Consider the following 16,487-nt stretch of genomic DNA (forward strand, 5'->3'; position numbering starts at 1 on the left):
CAGGTCGAGATGTACGGACGGACACTGACACGAGAGTGAATTAGTGATTTTCAAGCTGAATCTGAAATTGTGGGAACATACCTGAGCGACGTTGCTGCTCAACGACCGTACTCTGGTAACCTTCGTCCGCGGGCAAGCCGTCGTGTTGAGTCATTCCTTGAAATGGGTCTTCAAGAACGTCAGAGACGGATTCCAAATCAATCTCTTGTTTAGGAGTGTTGGTACCAGCACTGTACAACGATTCGTCCGGTGTGACTAGACCGCCATATGCGACCGTGGACTCACGTTTGACACGTCGAGCCCCTGGAGCCATTGCGATGTTTTAATAGAAGAACCAAAGAGCTTCCCCGCCTGTGGTCGTGTTAGCTTGAGTCGAAAGTAGTGGAAGGTGAAGGGAAGGGACGCACCTAGATTTTAATGCTTTGTGCAAAGACAACACTGCGCAAGGTCGGCAGTGACGATGGCAGAAGAGAAAGAGCGAGTCGTAATCGCAAGAGATAGAAGCAAAGACTCTCGAATATTCGAGAAACGAGGGCAATGGTGGTGGGGAAGGAAGACGACGACGGCGGAAGTGGAAGGAGGAGGTTGGAGTTGAATTGAGGTCGCCAGATAAAGTAAAGATACGCAAAAGCGAATTAAGCGAGGGGTGGGCAGACAAAGTGAGCCCGATTCGACAATGAGGGCAGGCGTAAAGTGAATCCGGTAGTGGGCTGATGTATGATAGGAAAGCAAACTCGGCAAGGAGTTGACTCGGTGGGAAGAGGAGAAAATGTGGTTGCTTAGTGAATATCGCAGCGAGTGCCTAACAAAAACCAAGGCATGTCACAGCGCAGCATCTTCTTCTTGAGGCCGGAACTTCACTTTATACTTGCCCCAGAAACGCGAGAGCCGGCTGGCAGATCATCGCGGCCAATTCATTGATTTCAACCCAATTAATTCCCTTTTTAATCAAGGAAGGCAAACGCGTAAAGTGCATGCATGAGAATGGGATGCGATACCCAATTGGAAACACGCGTGGTCTTCATCTGCGGTCCTGGCCCGTCGATCGGGAGATGCTTCTTCTCAATTTCTCGTTGCTTCCCTCGTGGCTCTCTACAAAGAACAAGCGAGGATGAGCCTTTGCCGGGAGGCCCAGCAAAAGCGCATCTGTAAACGTGAGCGCTCGGGAGAGATATGAGGAACCTTGATCGACCTGAAAATGAGACGGGGCAGCTAGGGCCTGCAGAAGAGGGGCGGTGTGTCGCAGAGGGCTTGCACCTCAAGTGAGCAAACTTTCACAACACCACCAGCCGACTGCACCCATTTTGTACGCAAGACTCACAACTCTACGTGAAAAACTTCACCACGACTGTAGGAGCAATGAAATGGCTGGCTTAGCCTGATTCTTAGACCCTCGCACGGTCGCCATCATTTGCCACACACATCTGAATAGGAAACAATTGACGGGGGCTGTCTCTGTGCAAACTCACTTGAGTCCTGGTCGTAAATGGGCCTCCCCTCGTGAATGGCTGGCACTCGCACAGCAAACTCCGTGATCTGTCCTTTTATCTAACTGAGTGCGTGACACACGACATATAAGGGCTCCAATCATGAACGCGATGTCCAGACCCGGGCCTTGCGCTCACATATCACATCAGGACGAAGAGCAGAATGAGAGCAAGAAGAAGATTGAAGCTTCATGGCCATTTCTGTCTTTCTCGCATTGGCCTTCACGTGATCGCTTCATTGGTGTGGAATCCCTGTCAGGAGAAATGCAATCTGGCGGCTTGTTCCGCGCCATGATCAAGAAGTTCACGAGGTCAAGTTGCCATTTGCATTTCCAGCCAGATCACACAAAACCACATCTCCAAACCTTATCGCAATGTCTCTCCAGATCCCTCACCGAGATAAGGCGAATGGCGCATCTGCTGCGACAAAGGCTGTTATTCTGGTGGGTTTCTGCAATGAAAACGTCTTAAAAGGGGCAACGTTGACTGGAGGAAACAGGTTGGTGGCCCCTCAAGAGGAACTCGATTCAGGCCATTGTCCCTGGATCTGCCAAAGGTGAGAGACTTCCTTAATCTGCCAAAGAGAGGCAATTTCTAACAACCTGCTTGCAGCCCCTCTTCGAAGTTGCTGGCCATCCCATCATCTGGCACTGCCTCACCGCCATCGCAAAGGTTCCCCACATTCAAGAAGTATGCATGATCGGATACTACGATGAATCTGTCTTCCGCGACTTCATCAAAGACGCCTCGACGGAATTTCCACAAATCAAGATTGTATACCTGCGCGAATACCAAGCGCTGGGCACTGCTGGAGGACTCTACCATTTCCGCGATGCCATTCTGAAAGGCAAGCCTGAACGCTTCTTCGTCCTCAATGCGGATGTCTGCTGCTCATTCCCACTGAATGATATGCTCAAGCTCTTTGAGGATAAGGATGCAGAGGCTGTCATCCTTGGCACGCGGGTCAGTGAGGATGCTGCCAGTAACTTTGGATGCATTGTCTCGGACGCCCACACCCGCCGAGTTCTCCACTACGTCGAAAAGCCCGAATCACATATTTCGAACCTCATTAACTGCGGTGTCTACCTCTTCTCTACCGAATGCATCTTCCCCTCCATTCGAAGCGCGATCAAGAAGCGGACCGACCGACCTCGACTCGTCTCTTACCCCTCCTCCGAGAATCTCGAATCCTCCTATTTCCAAGACGATGACGAAGAGACTAAGAACGAAGTGTTGCGGTTGGAACAGGACATATTGAGTGATTTGGCAGATAGCAAGCAATTCTTCGTCTACGAGACCAAGGATTTCTGGAGACAGATCAAGACAGCAGGTTCAGCCGTTCCAGCCAATGCTCTCTATCTGCAGAAGGCGATGCAAACTGGATCTAAGGAATTAGCCAAGCCATCTGCAAACATCCTCCCTCCTGTCTTCATCCACCCAACCGCACACGTCGATCCCACAGCTAAGCTTGGGCCGAATGTCTCAATTGGCCCTCGAGTCACAGTCGGCGCTGGTGTCAGAATTAAGGAAGCAATTGTGCTGGAGGATGTAGAGATCAAGCACGATGCTTGCATTCTGTATGCCATCATTGGCTGGAACAGCAGGGTCGGTGCTTGGGCTCGCGTTGAGGGCACACCCACACCTGTCAACAGTCACACAACAAGCATCGTGAAGAACGGAGTCAAAGTTCAGAGCATCACTATCCTTGGAAAGGAATGCGGTGTTGGTGATGAGGTTAGAGTGCAGAACTGCGTCTGCCTGCCATTCAAAGAATTGAAGAGGGTAAGATTTCCACACCTTATAGTTAACACTCTGTACTCTGCTGACAGAACTAGGATGTTGCCAATGAAGTGATCATGTAGTCACTCTTCCGGATATCGTGAGCGTGTATGGAGAGACCGTATTAATAATACGCGGTTGTTTTTGGGCAAGCTTTTGAGGGTTACTGGTCAGAAGCATATTTTGACAGGAAGCACACCTCCAAAAGTTTTTTCACATAGACGAATAGCATTCTAATGCGAATGCGGCTGCTCGTTCATCCACAGATCGTTATGTGCACTTCAAATTTTCCTGTGCAAGTGCATACTTTATTATTAAATTATCAATACTCTCATGACTCGACTTCACCGTTCGGACATTTCTCGGTTCGGGGATAAGGTAGGGATGCCCACTGTTTTCCAATTCAGGTTACACTGCCACGCCTTCCCGCGGGGCATGTCCTGGAATATCTCGACATTTTTCTTTTCAGCTTATAAATCGAGCTCGAAACTTAAGCTTGCATTGCGATTTAGGATTTCAAATCAGTCTATAAGTGTAGTTTCATGAGACTTCCTTCAAATTTGCCGAGTCTCTTTGAGCGTTGGTGAAATCAGCCATCTGCTATACTATTTTCCAGTGACGCCATCGGCCTGTAAGGTACTTATAGATTCAACCGGCCTGCAGCAACCGTTCACTTTTCACTTGTTCCCCTTCATCAATTGACGTTTCAGCACCTCGTCCTGCTTGCCATCTTTCAATTAACCTCAAAATGTCAACCCACCACGCCCTCCCCCAATCCAACGGGCAGACAACCCACCGTGAAGGAATACCCAACAAAGCCGCACCAGGTGTATGTCTCCTCCCCCTTCCCCCAATGGCTTCACTAATGCAATCCAGATTCCCTACTTCACGCCTGCCCAAGAGCCCCCCTCTGGTACTGCATCAGATCCTCAACCAGATGGCAAGCCTATCCCAAAACTCTTCCAACCTCTCAAAATCCGAGGTTTGACGCTCCAAAATCGCATCATGTTATCTCCATTATGCCAGTATTCAGCTCAAGATGGGCATTTGACGCCTTGGCATATGGCTCACCTCGGCGGTATCATCTCGCGGGGTCCGGGCCTAACGATGATCGAAGCTACTGCCATTCTTCCCGAAGGGAGGATCACGCCTCAGGACTCCGGTATCTGGAGCGACAAGCACGTAGAAGGCGAATATGGCCTCCGAAGAATCGTCGAGTTCGCCCATTCCCAGAACCAGAAGATTGCTATCCAGATCGCGCATGCGGGAAGGAAAGCGAGCACGGTCGCGCCTTGGCTGGGTATGGATGTTTTGGCGACGGAGGAGGTTGGAGGTTGGCCGAGCAATGTTAGGGGACCGAGTGCGGTTCCCTATAACGAGGAGCATGCCACGCCGAAAGAACTGTCGTTGGACGATATTGAGGAGCTGAAGAAGGCTTGGGGGGCAGCGGTTAAGAGGGCGGTTAAGGCAGGCTTTGATGTGATTGAAATCCACAACGCTCATGGTTATCTGCTGCATAGCTTCTTGAGTCCGGTCAGCAATAAACGGACTGATAGGTATGGAGGCAGTTTCGAAAATCGAGTGCGTCTTACACTGGAGATTGTGGAAGTTTCGAGGAAGGAGATGCCGGAGAGCATGCCATTGTTCTTGAGGCTCAGTGCGTCGGACTGGCTTGAGTATAGCGGGAAGGAGTCTTGGACTGTGGAAGAGTCGGCGAAGCTAGCCTCTCTGTTATCGGAGAAAGGTGTCGATTTACTCGACGTCTCGTCTGGTGGCAACAGCCCTGGACAGAAAATCAAGGGAGGCCCGGGATACCAAGCTGGATTTGCGAAGACGATCAAGAAGGCCGTGGGAGATAAGCTGCTTGTTAGTGCGGTGGGAACGATCACGAGTGGCAAGCAGGCACAGGCGATTATCAGTGGGGAGGGGGAGCAGAGTATGGGGAGCGAGGAACTGGATTTGATTGCAGCTGGACGCATGTTTCAGAAGAACCCCGGACTCGTTTGGGATTGGGCTGAGGATTTGGGCATCCAGATCAATGTTGCAAACCAGATAAGATGGGGGTTCGGAGGACGCCCGGGAGCGCCAAAGAAGTGACACGACAAGAGAAGAGACTTAGAGAAGAGAAAGATTTTCTAGAATGGGAGTACTTCCTTTTTTATAGAGACGAAATAGAATACTTGTTTACCATCAATCGTATCTTCTGCTGGGGAGTCATATGCCGAGAAGCAGGCGCCTTCCTACTGACTAGAGTCACTAGACTCACTGCCTGCTGGAACATTGATGTTGCTGAAATTTCTGTTTTGATGCGAAGGAGAAATATGAGCACCATTCCTTGACCTAATCAACCGGCCCCAAGTAAAATCATCACCATTGATGCATTTTTTGTTTACATATCAGGGAATTGATCTGACAGCACGTGATGCGTCCACCTCGCTCCTTCCCCCTTAATTCAGTACTCCACCCACATCACTTCCAAGAATGAAGGATCGCGACTTCCTCAAGGGCGGCAAAATTACCCATGCAACCCGCCAACAATTTTATCTCTTCTGTTCTCCAACTTTCTCTTCCTCTCGACATCCATCATCACTTTTCACGTCAACTCATCGACGGCGTATTTCTCTCATCAGCCAAACCCCACCCAAGTCAATGCCAGCCTCATCTCGAGCACCGCGTCACCTCATCCAAATCACACCCTGTCCTGCAGAGCATCGCCTCCTCAAAAGTCACATACTCATTCACGCTCCATCCCGAACACTCCACCTTCAATTTTGAGAGGTGTGAACCGCAGCCCTAACACGTCTTTCAAAGGCTGCGAAACGTGGAGTGGGAGACTTCTATTAGTACCTGTACTGAAACTGCGAGGGCCAGTGATGGTTTCTTGCTAAGTGGGGTGGTGTACGGCGGATTTGAGGTGCGTTGTGTGAGAGAGGAAGGAGAAGAGAGAGAGAGAGATGTTTGACAGGGAGAGAGAGATTTTTGACAGGGAGAGGGAGATGTTTGACAAGGAGAGAGAGATGTTTGACAAGGAGAGAGAGATGTTTGAGAAGGAGAGAGAGATGTTTGACAGGGAGAGAGGGAGAGAATTGGAAGTGAGGTATGTCCTTTTGGAAGGGTGTCCAGTGATCGAACTCGGCTGACAAGATTCCAGGCCAAATCTGATTGTACGCCTGATTCGACATACATTCGGGCTGCCACCTTCGCTCTGTGTGGTCACACACATAAGTACATTCCTCGGGGTTCCAAGATAAAGTACGGCACCCTTTTGAGGAAGATGCAATGCTCGGCGACCTGCAAGCCAGCAAGGACACTATCACCAGTGGACATCGGGCTCGGTGCAATTGAAAAGGACGAAGACGATGTGTCTGACAAAACACCAAGCCTCAAGCATCCATCTGGCCCTTTACTCGCCAACAGACTCCGCAGGCCTCGAACAAATTTTTCTTCTTCGAATTCCAGTTTATTGTCCTTTATCGCCTATTTAGCACGTAAGACACGACTATGTGCAACAATGCGACTTTATAGCAAAGTCGTACACAGCAATCCTCCCTTACATAGATGTGCCTTCCGTGTATAGTGACCAAACTGACCCCCATTTGGGAACATGCTCCGTCGGGCGTACTAACCCTGGTTTATACCCCAGAGCTAAGGAAAACCGCGGAAACCTTAGCTAGGCAGTTCCTATACTTAGCAACTGAGAACTACTCAGAGAGGTTCCATCTGTAGCTTGTGCCGAACACAGTTTCTTCTTCCTGTCCCCTTTACCCTCTTCCCAGTGGGGTGCAGCCTCCTCATAATCTCCTCTACTCCGGGAACCCTCCTCCGAGTCCTGCCTTTCCTCTCCGCTTGCCCGTATGTGACCGTAGGCTAGAACCTATTCCTGCCCCTCCGTGTTATAGCCGTGTTCGGAGGCCGACTCTGTGCGAGGCGCTCTTTGGAGGTTGTGTTTCGTATCTTGGTATCGATTCACTAAGCAGGGTACCGCTTTCTAACGTCGAGTGTGGGATGAGGTGCAATATTCGTCGTTACTCGAGGGGACGGGGCGCATGAAAAGCTTCGATGCCCAGAGGATCGATGGGTATGCTGTGTGCAAGGGGGTAGCAGGTCAATTTGACTCAATCCTGGCCCTGTGCTCCGGAGAGACACAGGTTAACAGCCTGCACCACGGGGAGGTGTTGAGTCTTCATAGGCTGCCCTCGAAGAATTTGAAGGGTAATGGAAAGGGATTTCTGTCGCAGAGGCGACGAATGCCAAACTGGCTCCGACTTTGAGAATTGAGAGCGGGTTCAGGTCAATTCATCAGTTCACCCCTGGTTGGAATCAGCAGAGTATGGTTGCATTAAATTTAATGATTTGATTAATTCAATAATGGTCTAGCCATAATTATATAATAACCATCAAGCCAAATTTTATATGCATAATTGATGTATAATTAGTACTTTTAATGCAAAACATAGTTACATGAGAGCAAAATCAGACAGCTTATAAAGCGTCAGAATATATATTTAGGCTTTCTCGACGTCTCCTTCAGTAGCTAGGATTTCTTTATTAAAAGCATTAATATCTGTCCAGTCTGCTTCGTTGTCGTCCTCGTTAACTATATTATTCTCAACCTAATCGTCCTTTTAATTAAGTAATAAGTTATGAGTATTGGTTAGGAAGGAGAGTATTAAAATTATGAGAATTTGCATGCTTATTAGGCCTGCTTCTGGTAATACTATTAGTTAGAATAAGAGGATAGCCTAAATGGGAACTGTACCCCGTAGAGCCATTTAATATAATGCATAATAGTCAATATGCCATTATATTTAGTTATATAATAATGGTCAAGTAAATCCTTAATTAAGCCATCCCTCCCTATGGCGGAGTAGCTCTACTGATATGGAGTGATCTTTTCATCCTCAACATAGCTGCCAACACCCTTCTGACGGCTCTGACTCCTTCCGATCGGACATTAAATTGCCAACATCCACGCTCTTGACACAAGAGTCTTAATCAACCGAATCCATTATCTTGGAAACCGAAAGTCCCAACACTTGAGAGACTGCTGGTTAAAACACACCCTCGTGTCAGATCACCCTCTCCCATATCAAAAGCGAGTCGCACACAGCAGAAACCTCAGTGTACTATTACCTCATCGCGAAAGTCAAAACCAAAGCCATCAAATTTCCTCCGTCTTCCACATACCCATTTAATCAACAGCACCAGGAACTACCGCTATACCAGCCACACATCGATCACCGGACACGGGCACCCACCCGGTTGAACCCAGAAATCTAGTGATCCTTATGTGTGTGGAAGCCTTCTAGTACGCCGAAAAGCGAACCCTAAAATTGTGGTCTGGTCATAAGTAGAAGGGGGTCGGACCAAAGATGCGCGCCAGGGCTTTCATAATGGTCATGAAATGTCTGAGAAGTATCCCACGGAAATGATTCAAGAGAGCCAGACGTTTACCACGAGCTTGAAGTAACTGGGGAGGCAGAAGAAGCCAGCGTAGAATCCGAGATTCCTCGAGACTGACCAGAGCCAAATCCTGCCTACAGACACGACGAACGAAAACTTGACACCGAACAGATCACTGAACTAACACGACCACTTTAGTGGCCCGAAGGAAAGATAAAATGTGGTATTCTCACCAGGGCACAAAAGTTACACAAAGCTCACCACACAATGCAGAGCTGCTCTTTACCTGTTTTCGCCGATCATTTCAAGTACAACTCTGTTCCACTACCGACTCTCTTTCCACAAATGGTTGACTGACATGCAGCAATTAAGGTACTCAGTGGTAACATTTTCCAAGGAAGATCCCGGCTTCTTTGTGGGAATTTGCCACTCCAGTCTGTGCAGAGAATTTAGTAGCCACCAGTTTCGCGTCATATCTCAAAACTCGGAAATCATCTGGAATTATCCATATTTAAGCTTTTAAGTTCGTTACACATCATTAAAGAGAAACAGAGGGAATCCTTTTTGGTCCAAGCCATGCCACAAGAACTGCTCCAAAGTATTCTCCTTCGCTCCTCCGAATACTTCTGCCCACCCAATGCGTTACGCCGTCATATTGAATTCAATTACCCCCAGTGTAAATGCTCAACCCTCTCGTGTCAGAGTGACGTGCAACAACGCCCAATTCTCCAAAAAACCAGCCCGCAAACATCCTGTCCACAACACCAATACTCTGGAAGCATGTTACAATGGTATCCGCACTTCAGGAACCATTTCTCTTGCTGCAACTCCATCTTTCCAAACATGTTTCGAGATGTAAAGATTGGCGAATTGCTTGTGTGGTCCCGTTTCATGCTTGTGGAGTTTTAACCTTGCTCCTTCGGGTATGAATCCGTTCACCATGCCTTCCTCTTCCTTCTGCATTATCCACATCACAATTTTCGCGGCTACCTCTGTATCATACCATGCTACGGGATTTGGGAATTGGTTCAACAGGCCGATAGCTAACCTGCGAACTTTTGGATCCCGGCATGCAGACGCAATATGAAAGATAGAAATGCCCAAGGTTATTTCGAAGTTGAAAATTGCTTTCTTTGGCGTGCTATTTGCGTTGTCGATCAGGTCGCGGGCAAGCCCGATCATGAGCATGTAGTCTCTTAAGAAGGTATCAGTGTGCATCTCGCTTTCGACCGGCCGTTGAGAGAGGTTAGAACGGCAGATTAACGCTCTGATCATGACGAGGTTGGCAAGCATGTATTCCTTCGTTCCCGGTCTCTGTCGAGAGTCTTTGAAAACGGGATCGAAATAGCGAAAGAACTGCTCCGATGCTGTCCTGAAGTTGTATTGCTCGATGGCCACAGGATTTGGGTGGACTTTCCCCTTTATTCGACTTGTAGTGGTATTGTCGTCTTCCGGATAAGGTTGCACCATGGCCCCGCCGACGGAGGAAAAGTATAGGATTCGGCGCATTACTAGATCCCAGAAGTCGCAGGCTTCGTGGACGGATGTAAACGGCTGGTAGGCGGAAGGATACGATTGAGGGTGATCCCGGCCAGGTTCAGCGCCTCTGCATAGTAGGACATGATAGTCAAGCCGTTGGAATGCACTTAGAAGACCCTCGTCTAGGTAAGGAGATCGAGCTGCCGCGCGCCGGATACGAGACCACTCATCCAACGAGTCGTTTTCAGGATCTTTTTGTTTAGTCCACTTGAGCAGGAGGTCTATGCCGACTTTCGCCTGCGCGATAGCTCCGTCTTGATCGCCGATGTAAGTTTCGAAGCATGTTGTAAGAAGGGCTGCGATCAAGGCGTGTCGAAGTCGAGGTTCTGATTGAAGTTGTTGTCCTGCGATGGTTCTTAATTGTCCCAGTGCCGTTCCGTACTGTTGCAGTGCGAAGAGGTAGTGACTCTTTCTCTCCCTCTCTCTCTCTCCAGGTCCACGAGCGGGCTCGGTGCTTAGTGTCCGATGGTGATGGAGTGCTCCGATAGCCACAACTACCTTCCTGGCCCATTGTTCCTCATGACAGGCCTGAAGGACGACGCGATCCCATACTGAAGACTCATAGTATCCTGATAGCTGGGAAGCGGCGTTTTCCTGGAAGACGAGGAAGCATCGATGCTCCATCTCGGACTCGAATCTTGGGCCTGCTGATGGTTGTACGATAAGTTCGGAGTTGCTAAGACTCTTTGCTCTTGGTATGGGGACACGCGGGTTCTTGATGTTGGCTCCAGCAGGTTGAAACGGATTCGATGAAGATTTTCGTGCAAGAGTGTTATAGCAATATCCATCACACTCATAGCCGGCGTTTGCACATCTGTCTGGAAGGTGGAACAGTCAGTATTCTCCCATTTCAGGGTGCCTTTTGGTGAAGTTGAAGAAAAAGGCCCCTTTGCGAGGTGTTTGGGGGGTGCTGAGCAGGAGAGAAGAGCATTTCAAGAGCAGGTAGATGAGAGAATCGGGGAGCTCGAACCGCAAACTGGTTTTTTTTCGTCGCACTTAACGTGTCTTATCCTGCAAGAGGTCGTCAGTCAAGGGGTAGATTGAAATTGGCCCCAGCTTCAATACGCACTTGCCTAGATATCGGTTAGCCTTTCCTGACAAGTACCGAGTGTCTGTTCAGATACAGAGAGGGAGACTCACATGTCACGCAGCCCGAGCGAACCCTCGATTTGACTGCCCGTGATCTCTGATACTTTGCGCGTTGTCTATGTACCAGGCTGGAGCCAGCAGTGGCCATTTTTTCATTGGAAACGTGGTGCCACAGAGTCTGATGCGACGAAGTTCGGCTCGAGGCTTGAGGCTCGAGATGAACACGCGCAACATCACCGGGCAGGACCAGGAGATTTAACTTCCGGTTGATTCACCACGGTGAAGAGCGATAGGGGCTTTACTGGTACGATGTTTACCTCAGCGAGCAGTCAATGGTCGTGGTGTTTCCCACTGATGTGGCCCACTGATGTGGCCCACTGATGTGGCCCACTGGTGTGGGTGAACCCAGGAGCACGCGTAAAGTCGGCAACGCATGCAGGGCAGGCAGCGCGGGCGGGCAGGCAGGCAGGCACGCACGCACGGCAGGGCAGGGCAGACATGGCGTGCGCCTCGGCGATTGCATACCGGGCGCATGCCTTGCCGACCGCTCTCACGTGGACGAACGGACGTCAATCTCCAAGCCAGCTTCCGAAGCCTACTGGCTGTTTGAACGGTTCCCCGCACTAGCGGCGCGTTGTGGCAACCGTCGGTCGGCCCGGCTGAGAGGTCGGCCCACTGGGAAAGGGGCCAAAGGGTCAACGGGCCCTTAGCCACAATCAGGGGAGAAGCGTTATCTTGTTTCTAGAAGTGGCCCAAAGAAGGCAAGCTAAACTCTAATCCGGCGTCGTTGATGACCAGGTATCTCCCTCAAAAGCTGGATTGTCGATCATTTACCGCTGTTGATTGGAAGCTGCTAATGCGCTGTAAATAGACGTGGGAGGATACGAAGTGGAAAATCGAAAAATTGACTGCTCGCAAGACGACCTGACACAATTCCAACTTAGAGTTCAAGAGGTATGCAGGTACGCAGCGTCAGGTGTTTCAAGTTGGCTCTATACGAACAACGTCTGGTTTTCAGCTGGTAATACAAATATAGAGTCATGTCCCGGCCGCGTGGAGTACATGGCAGTTTTAGCCGCGTTGCCTGGAAAGAAGCAAATCTTCCAACCCCGCCTACTGGTCGCCCGGGGCCCCGAGCCTGAGATTCTCGAAATGGAGTTCAGAGAAGGCATTTGGAATCGTGTAATTTCCGCTTGTCTCAAACCGCACCTTCCCTTCAAAATGACGAGGCCGGAGCTCTTCCCCGGCATCCCCGTGTTGAATGCAGAGCATCTTTGCATGAAAGCCTCTCTTCAATAATCACTTTGCATACTTTCTCTTAGACCTTCCTTGACTTCACGCCACCTCCACTGCCAAAATCGCGCGGCTTGGAAACTTGGTCGGCCTTTGTTTCCCGGGCCGTCGGGTTTCGCAGGACAGCAGTTTTCGGGCCACCGTCAAACTCCGAATCGGCGGTGATGGGACTCGGCATTGAGCAGCGCTTGGTACGTACTTCGTTCCGAGACCAATGAGGTTTTGGCGTAAGACTTCCCCCCACTCTCTCAATTGAGGTTCTTCAAGACGATGTAACCCTATGAACTTGCGTTGATGGTTGTTCAGTGAGCATTTCAAAATGATTTATGACTGCTTCCGATGACAAAGTACCTCAATCAATTTCATTCTCGAGGCACATGAAATGTGGACCTCCACTTGCTGCTTTTGACTCCCATTATTTTACAGATGGGTACTCGCGTCTTCCAGGAGATAGATCCGTGAGTGTACGGAGTATCTCTCTGTTTCTGTTCGCGATGTTTCATTTCAACTGCAAGTTAAGGCTGATGGGAGGAGCCACACCGATAAAACGCCTAGTCGCAGGCGCGTCTCTTGGCACCACTTATTAGCCACATCTCATACTCAGCCCTGTCATTTCCCAGCCCCCTGGGTCGTCGCGGCCCAAGAACACGTCGTCAAAAGACGTTGTCTGTGGAGTTAAAGTGCTGCGGCTTGGGTCGGCTTGGCGAGCCGACGCTCAATGACAATAATAGTTATTATTTTGTATTAATTTTTAACTTTTAATTTTTAATTTTTGGTATTCTATACTCTATCAGCTGCCAAAGGTTCTGTGTTGGGATCACAAAAGTACAACGAGCAGTTCAGTGGAGATCTCCGCTCCACAGGAAGGCGGACAGGTGTAGTGCGCTCTCCTCAGGAGAGTAGAGGAAATTAAAAGGCAACAAAATACCACTAGCAAAGGAAACAAACTCCCTGCCCCAGCTACTAATTAAGACCAAAAAGTCGTTGCCCTAAACTCAACGAGACTGGTTCCTACCTTTCCTGTATGGCATTAATGGCTTCTGAAAAGATGGCAACATTGCGAAGCCTACTATCCGTCCCGTCCATTGTTACGCCCTGGCGAATCTGTAGTGTGAAAATAGGTCGAGCAGGCCTGTGGCGAGGAACGCCTTGAGCGCCGAGCAACTTCACGAAAAATTAAGCGTGGTGTAACGTGATATTGCGCAACTACCAGTAGAAACCGACAATGTGGCGTTGATCATTGAATGGGGGAAGCGAGACAGTGGCGGTGAGTATATCCTCCTATCGATCAAAATTGCGCACCTTCAACGAGAAAAACAAACCCCGAAGACACTCGTATTCATTATTCTTGCACCGTTGGCTTTATGCAAGATCGCATAGTGCATATACGAAGAGCGCGGAAATTCGGAAAAGGGGGAGTTCTCGCTTACTTAACCTCAGCGGGGCTGCGGGATCTACCGTCTTGACTAACCAGAAAGGGAATAGCTGCGCTCTCCCCGAAGCATAAAAAAAAGAACTTAGATACGAGCGATACCCTGACCCACAGGATTGCGTGCTTGCTAAATGCCGACATATCGGACATATCAAGGTGGTCACTCAGGAGAAGCCGGCCCTGCAACGGCTCTTCGCATGAACGAGGAGTTGTTGGAATTTGCTTTGTGTGTGTGCTGGGAAAAGTCCGTCTTGGAAGGTGTTGACTTCGCAAGCCACAAAAATAAATCCCTCTTTCATGTTTGACGGGATCTCTTGTCTCTGAATCGTTTTTCCAAGCGGCAGTTTCCCATCCCGGCTCCTCCTGACTAAGACGAGATCGAAACTCCTTTCGAGAAAAAAAATGAAAGCTCGTCGGCTTCAAAATCTTTCGAAACTCTTGTTCAAAGCTACTACTTCGTACTTTTGGAAAGACTGCTCTTCATTCCTCAAAATTGTGACTCGATACAAAGCGACGGCGAAAGGCATTGAAATGTCGCCAGCGTCGAGAGAGACTTCACCCCAGGGGGTAAGTGAATTAGAGAATTATCCTAGGCAATGTTCAATTGCCTCTTTATAGGTAACAGTACCTTCTCTCTAGCATTTGCAATAAGTCTTAGCCTAACTTTCCCAGTCGAGGAGCATAGTTCTCTTGATACTCAGGACGAGATCACGAATATCACATCCTTATTCGAGCCATCAAACACTCAACATCTACAATCACGTCTACGAAATGAGGCTACGCTAGTCTAGAGTCGCTTGGAAGAATATTGCAGTGATGCAGCCTCCTTACCTTCTGACCGTCTAGGCCATTGGCGCAGCTCCTTTCCACACCACAACACTCATATCGCTTCGATACTTTGTCGAAACAGTGGGATTGCCAATTTTCCTGCCCAAGGAACAATTCTAAAAGGCCACACGATGCATACCTTCCCTTGGAAATACGGTAAGGCGTCTAGAAGGGTTCATGGAAGTTGCCGATCGTGGGGTTGACATCGACCCCATTGCACCAGCACGGCGGGAAGCACACGACCAGTCCCGAAATCTTGCAACACCGAGGCAACGAGGCACAGCGTAAGCGTACATGTTGGGAATGTCATATGAGTCTATGGCGGGCAGGCTTAGCTGTCTTATTTGTCCGGTCGCGTTTCTGAAGGCCTTCCTTCGGAGACCGAGAATTCCGAAATCAACAACAACATTCTGCAACCAGAATCAAGACCCAGTCGCAAGGCGCTGCACTCTCGAGAACTCAAATGTTTCTGGATGCAAGCGCCGATATTCTGTAGTAGGTATAAATGCGCTTGCAAAAATTACTAAAAGCTATGAAAAATGGCTTCAAGATCTTGTTTCGCCACGACGCTCAATTAATTGACGACTTCACCAAAGCGAAGACAAGCACTTCCAGGTTACTACAGTTTAAAAATCAAATCAAATCATGATGAATCCTCAACTCTCCACTTGGGACCCAAATTTTCCGAAATAGCCCTTGATGACAAAAACAGACCTCGCTCACCTACTCACGTCAAATCCCCCTCCAAAATAGCCATGAAAACACCTATTCTCGGTGTACCTAGGTACGAGCACGGACGCAGCTCAGCCTTATCCCATCCTCATAACCGTGCAAGCGGCCCCGAGGCTGAATCCGAACATTCCCAATCCATCAGACCCGAATTTACCCCATCCGCAGTCTCGTGGCGTAAATGCACGGTTGTGGTTGGGTTGGCGGGCTGCGCTCCTTGACTGCGGACCAGTGGCCCATGGTTGGTGGTGAGAATTCTCAGCCACGGCCGCATGCGGCGCGAGAGTGGAGGAGTTTACGAGAAGGATACTTAATCGCACATGCTTGCCTTTGAAATGATGAGAAAAGTCATGCGTATCTGTTTGACCATATTCCGCATCCAATTGTTTTCAAGATATATTTTGAATTCAAAGAGAAATTGTGGTGCTGTGGGTTGAAATTCGAATTGACTTTCAGCACAGACAGTGAGAGGAAATGGATCACTCGGTTAGCGACCCCTACCCCCGAAAATCTGGAGCGCTATATTAACAGTCAACAGTTACCGACGTTCCCACCGCCAGCGTACCATATTTCACAAGCACACTCGCATTCACACTCACAATCAAACCTCATCCTCGACCAACTACTCCCACACATCCCCGCACCACAACCACAATACCTCTCTGCCCCCACCCCAGAAGTGCCCGAGTCAAAATGGGCCCGCCGCTCTCTCTCCTCGCACTCAATCTACTACATGCCGCCACAATCTGACCTCCCCAAATCCGAATGGAACTACACCGAGTCCCGGCGAAACTACAAGAGCGAGAGCCGGCGGAAGTTCGTCCTGTTCGTGGTTGCGATATTGCTGATGCTGGCGGCGATGCTGGCTATTGTGGGCGCGACCACGCATTTCCGGTTGAGGAGCAATG

General features: G+C 49.3%; 3 protein-coding genes across 3 annotated transcripts; 2 read left to right on the plus strand and 1 right to left on the minus strand.

The window, feature by feature from the left end:
* Positions 1 to 1,861: 1,861 nt before the first annotated feature.
* On the plus strand, positions 1,862 to 5,363 carry K444DRAFT_640363 (putative mannose-1-phosphate guanyltransferase; the record flags this gene model as incomplete). Its single annotated transcript, XM_024884490.1, has 4 exons — positions 1,862 to 1,934; positions 1,987 to 2,043; positions 2,113 to 3,269; positions 4,143 to 5,363. 4 exons carry the CDS (start codon positions 1,862 to 1,864, stop codon positions 5,361 to 5,363), a joined length of 2,508 nt encoding a protein of 835 aa, XP_024742370.1.
* Positions 5,364 to 5,873: 510 nt separating this feature from the next.
* On the plus strand, positions 5,874 to 6,495 carry K444DRAFT_659690 (uncharacterized protein; the record flags this gene model as incomplete). Its single annotated transcript, XM_024886375.1, has 2 exons — positions 5,874 to 6,363; positions 6,418 to 6,495. Coding segments are annotated over exons 1-2 (219 nt in total), but the record flags the coding sequence as incomplete, so codon positions are not given.
* Positions 6,496 to 9,152: 2,657 nt separating this feature from the next.
* On the minus strand, positions 9,153 to 11,675 carry K444DRAFT_608057 (uncharacterized protein). The gene is made up of 3 exons (XM_024879294.1): positions 11,345 to 11,675; positions 11,179 to 11,219; positions 9,153 to 11,026 (listed from the first exon to the last, which is right to left on the minus strand). The coding sequence occupies exons 1-3, from the start codon at positions 11,443 to 11,445 to the stop codon at positions 9,453 to 9,455; spliced, it is 1,716 nt and encodes a 571-aa protein (XP_024742372.1). The 5' UTR covers positions 11,446 to 11,675; the 3' UTR covers positions 9,153 to 9,452.
* Between the last annotated feature and the right edge of the window lie 4,812 nt (positions 11,676 to 16,487).

This window comes from Hyaloscypha bicolor, assembly GCF_002865645.1.
Source record: "Hyaloscypha bicolor E unplaced genomic scaffold K444scaffold_16, whole genome shotgun sequence".
Taxonomy (NCBI): domain Eukaryota; kingdom Fungi; phylum Ascomycota; class Leotiomycetes; order Helotiales; family Hyaloscyphaceae; genus Hyaloscypha; species Hyaloscypha bicolor.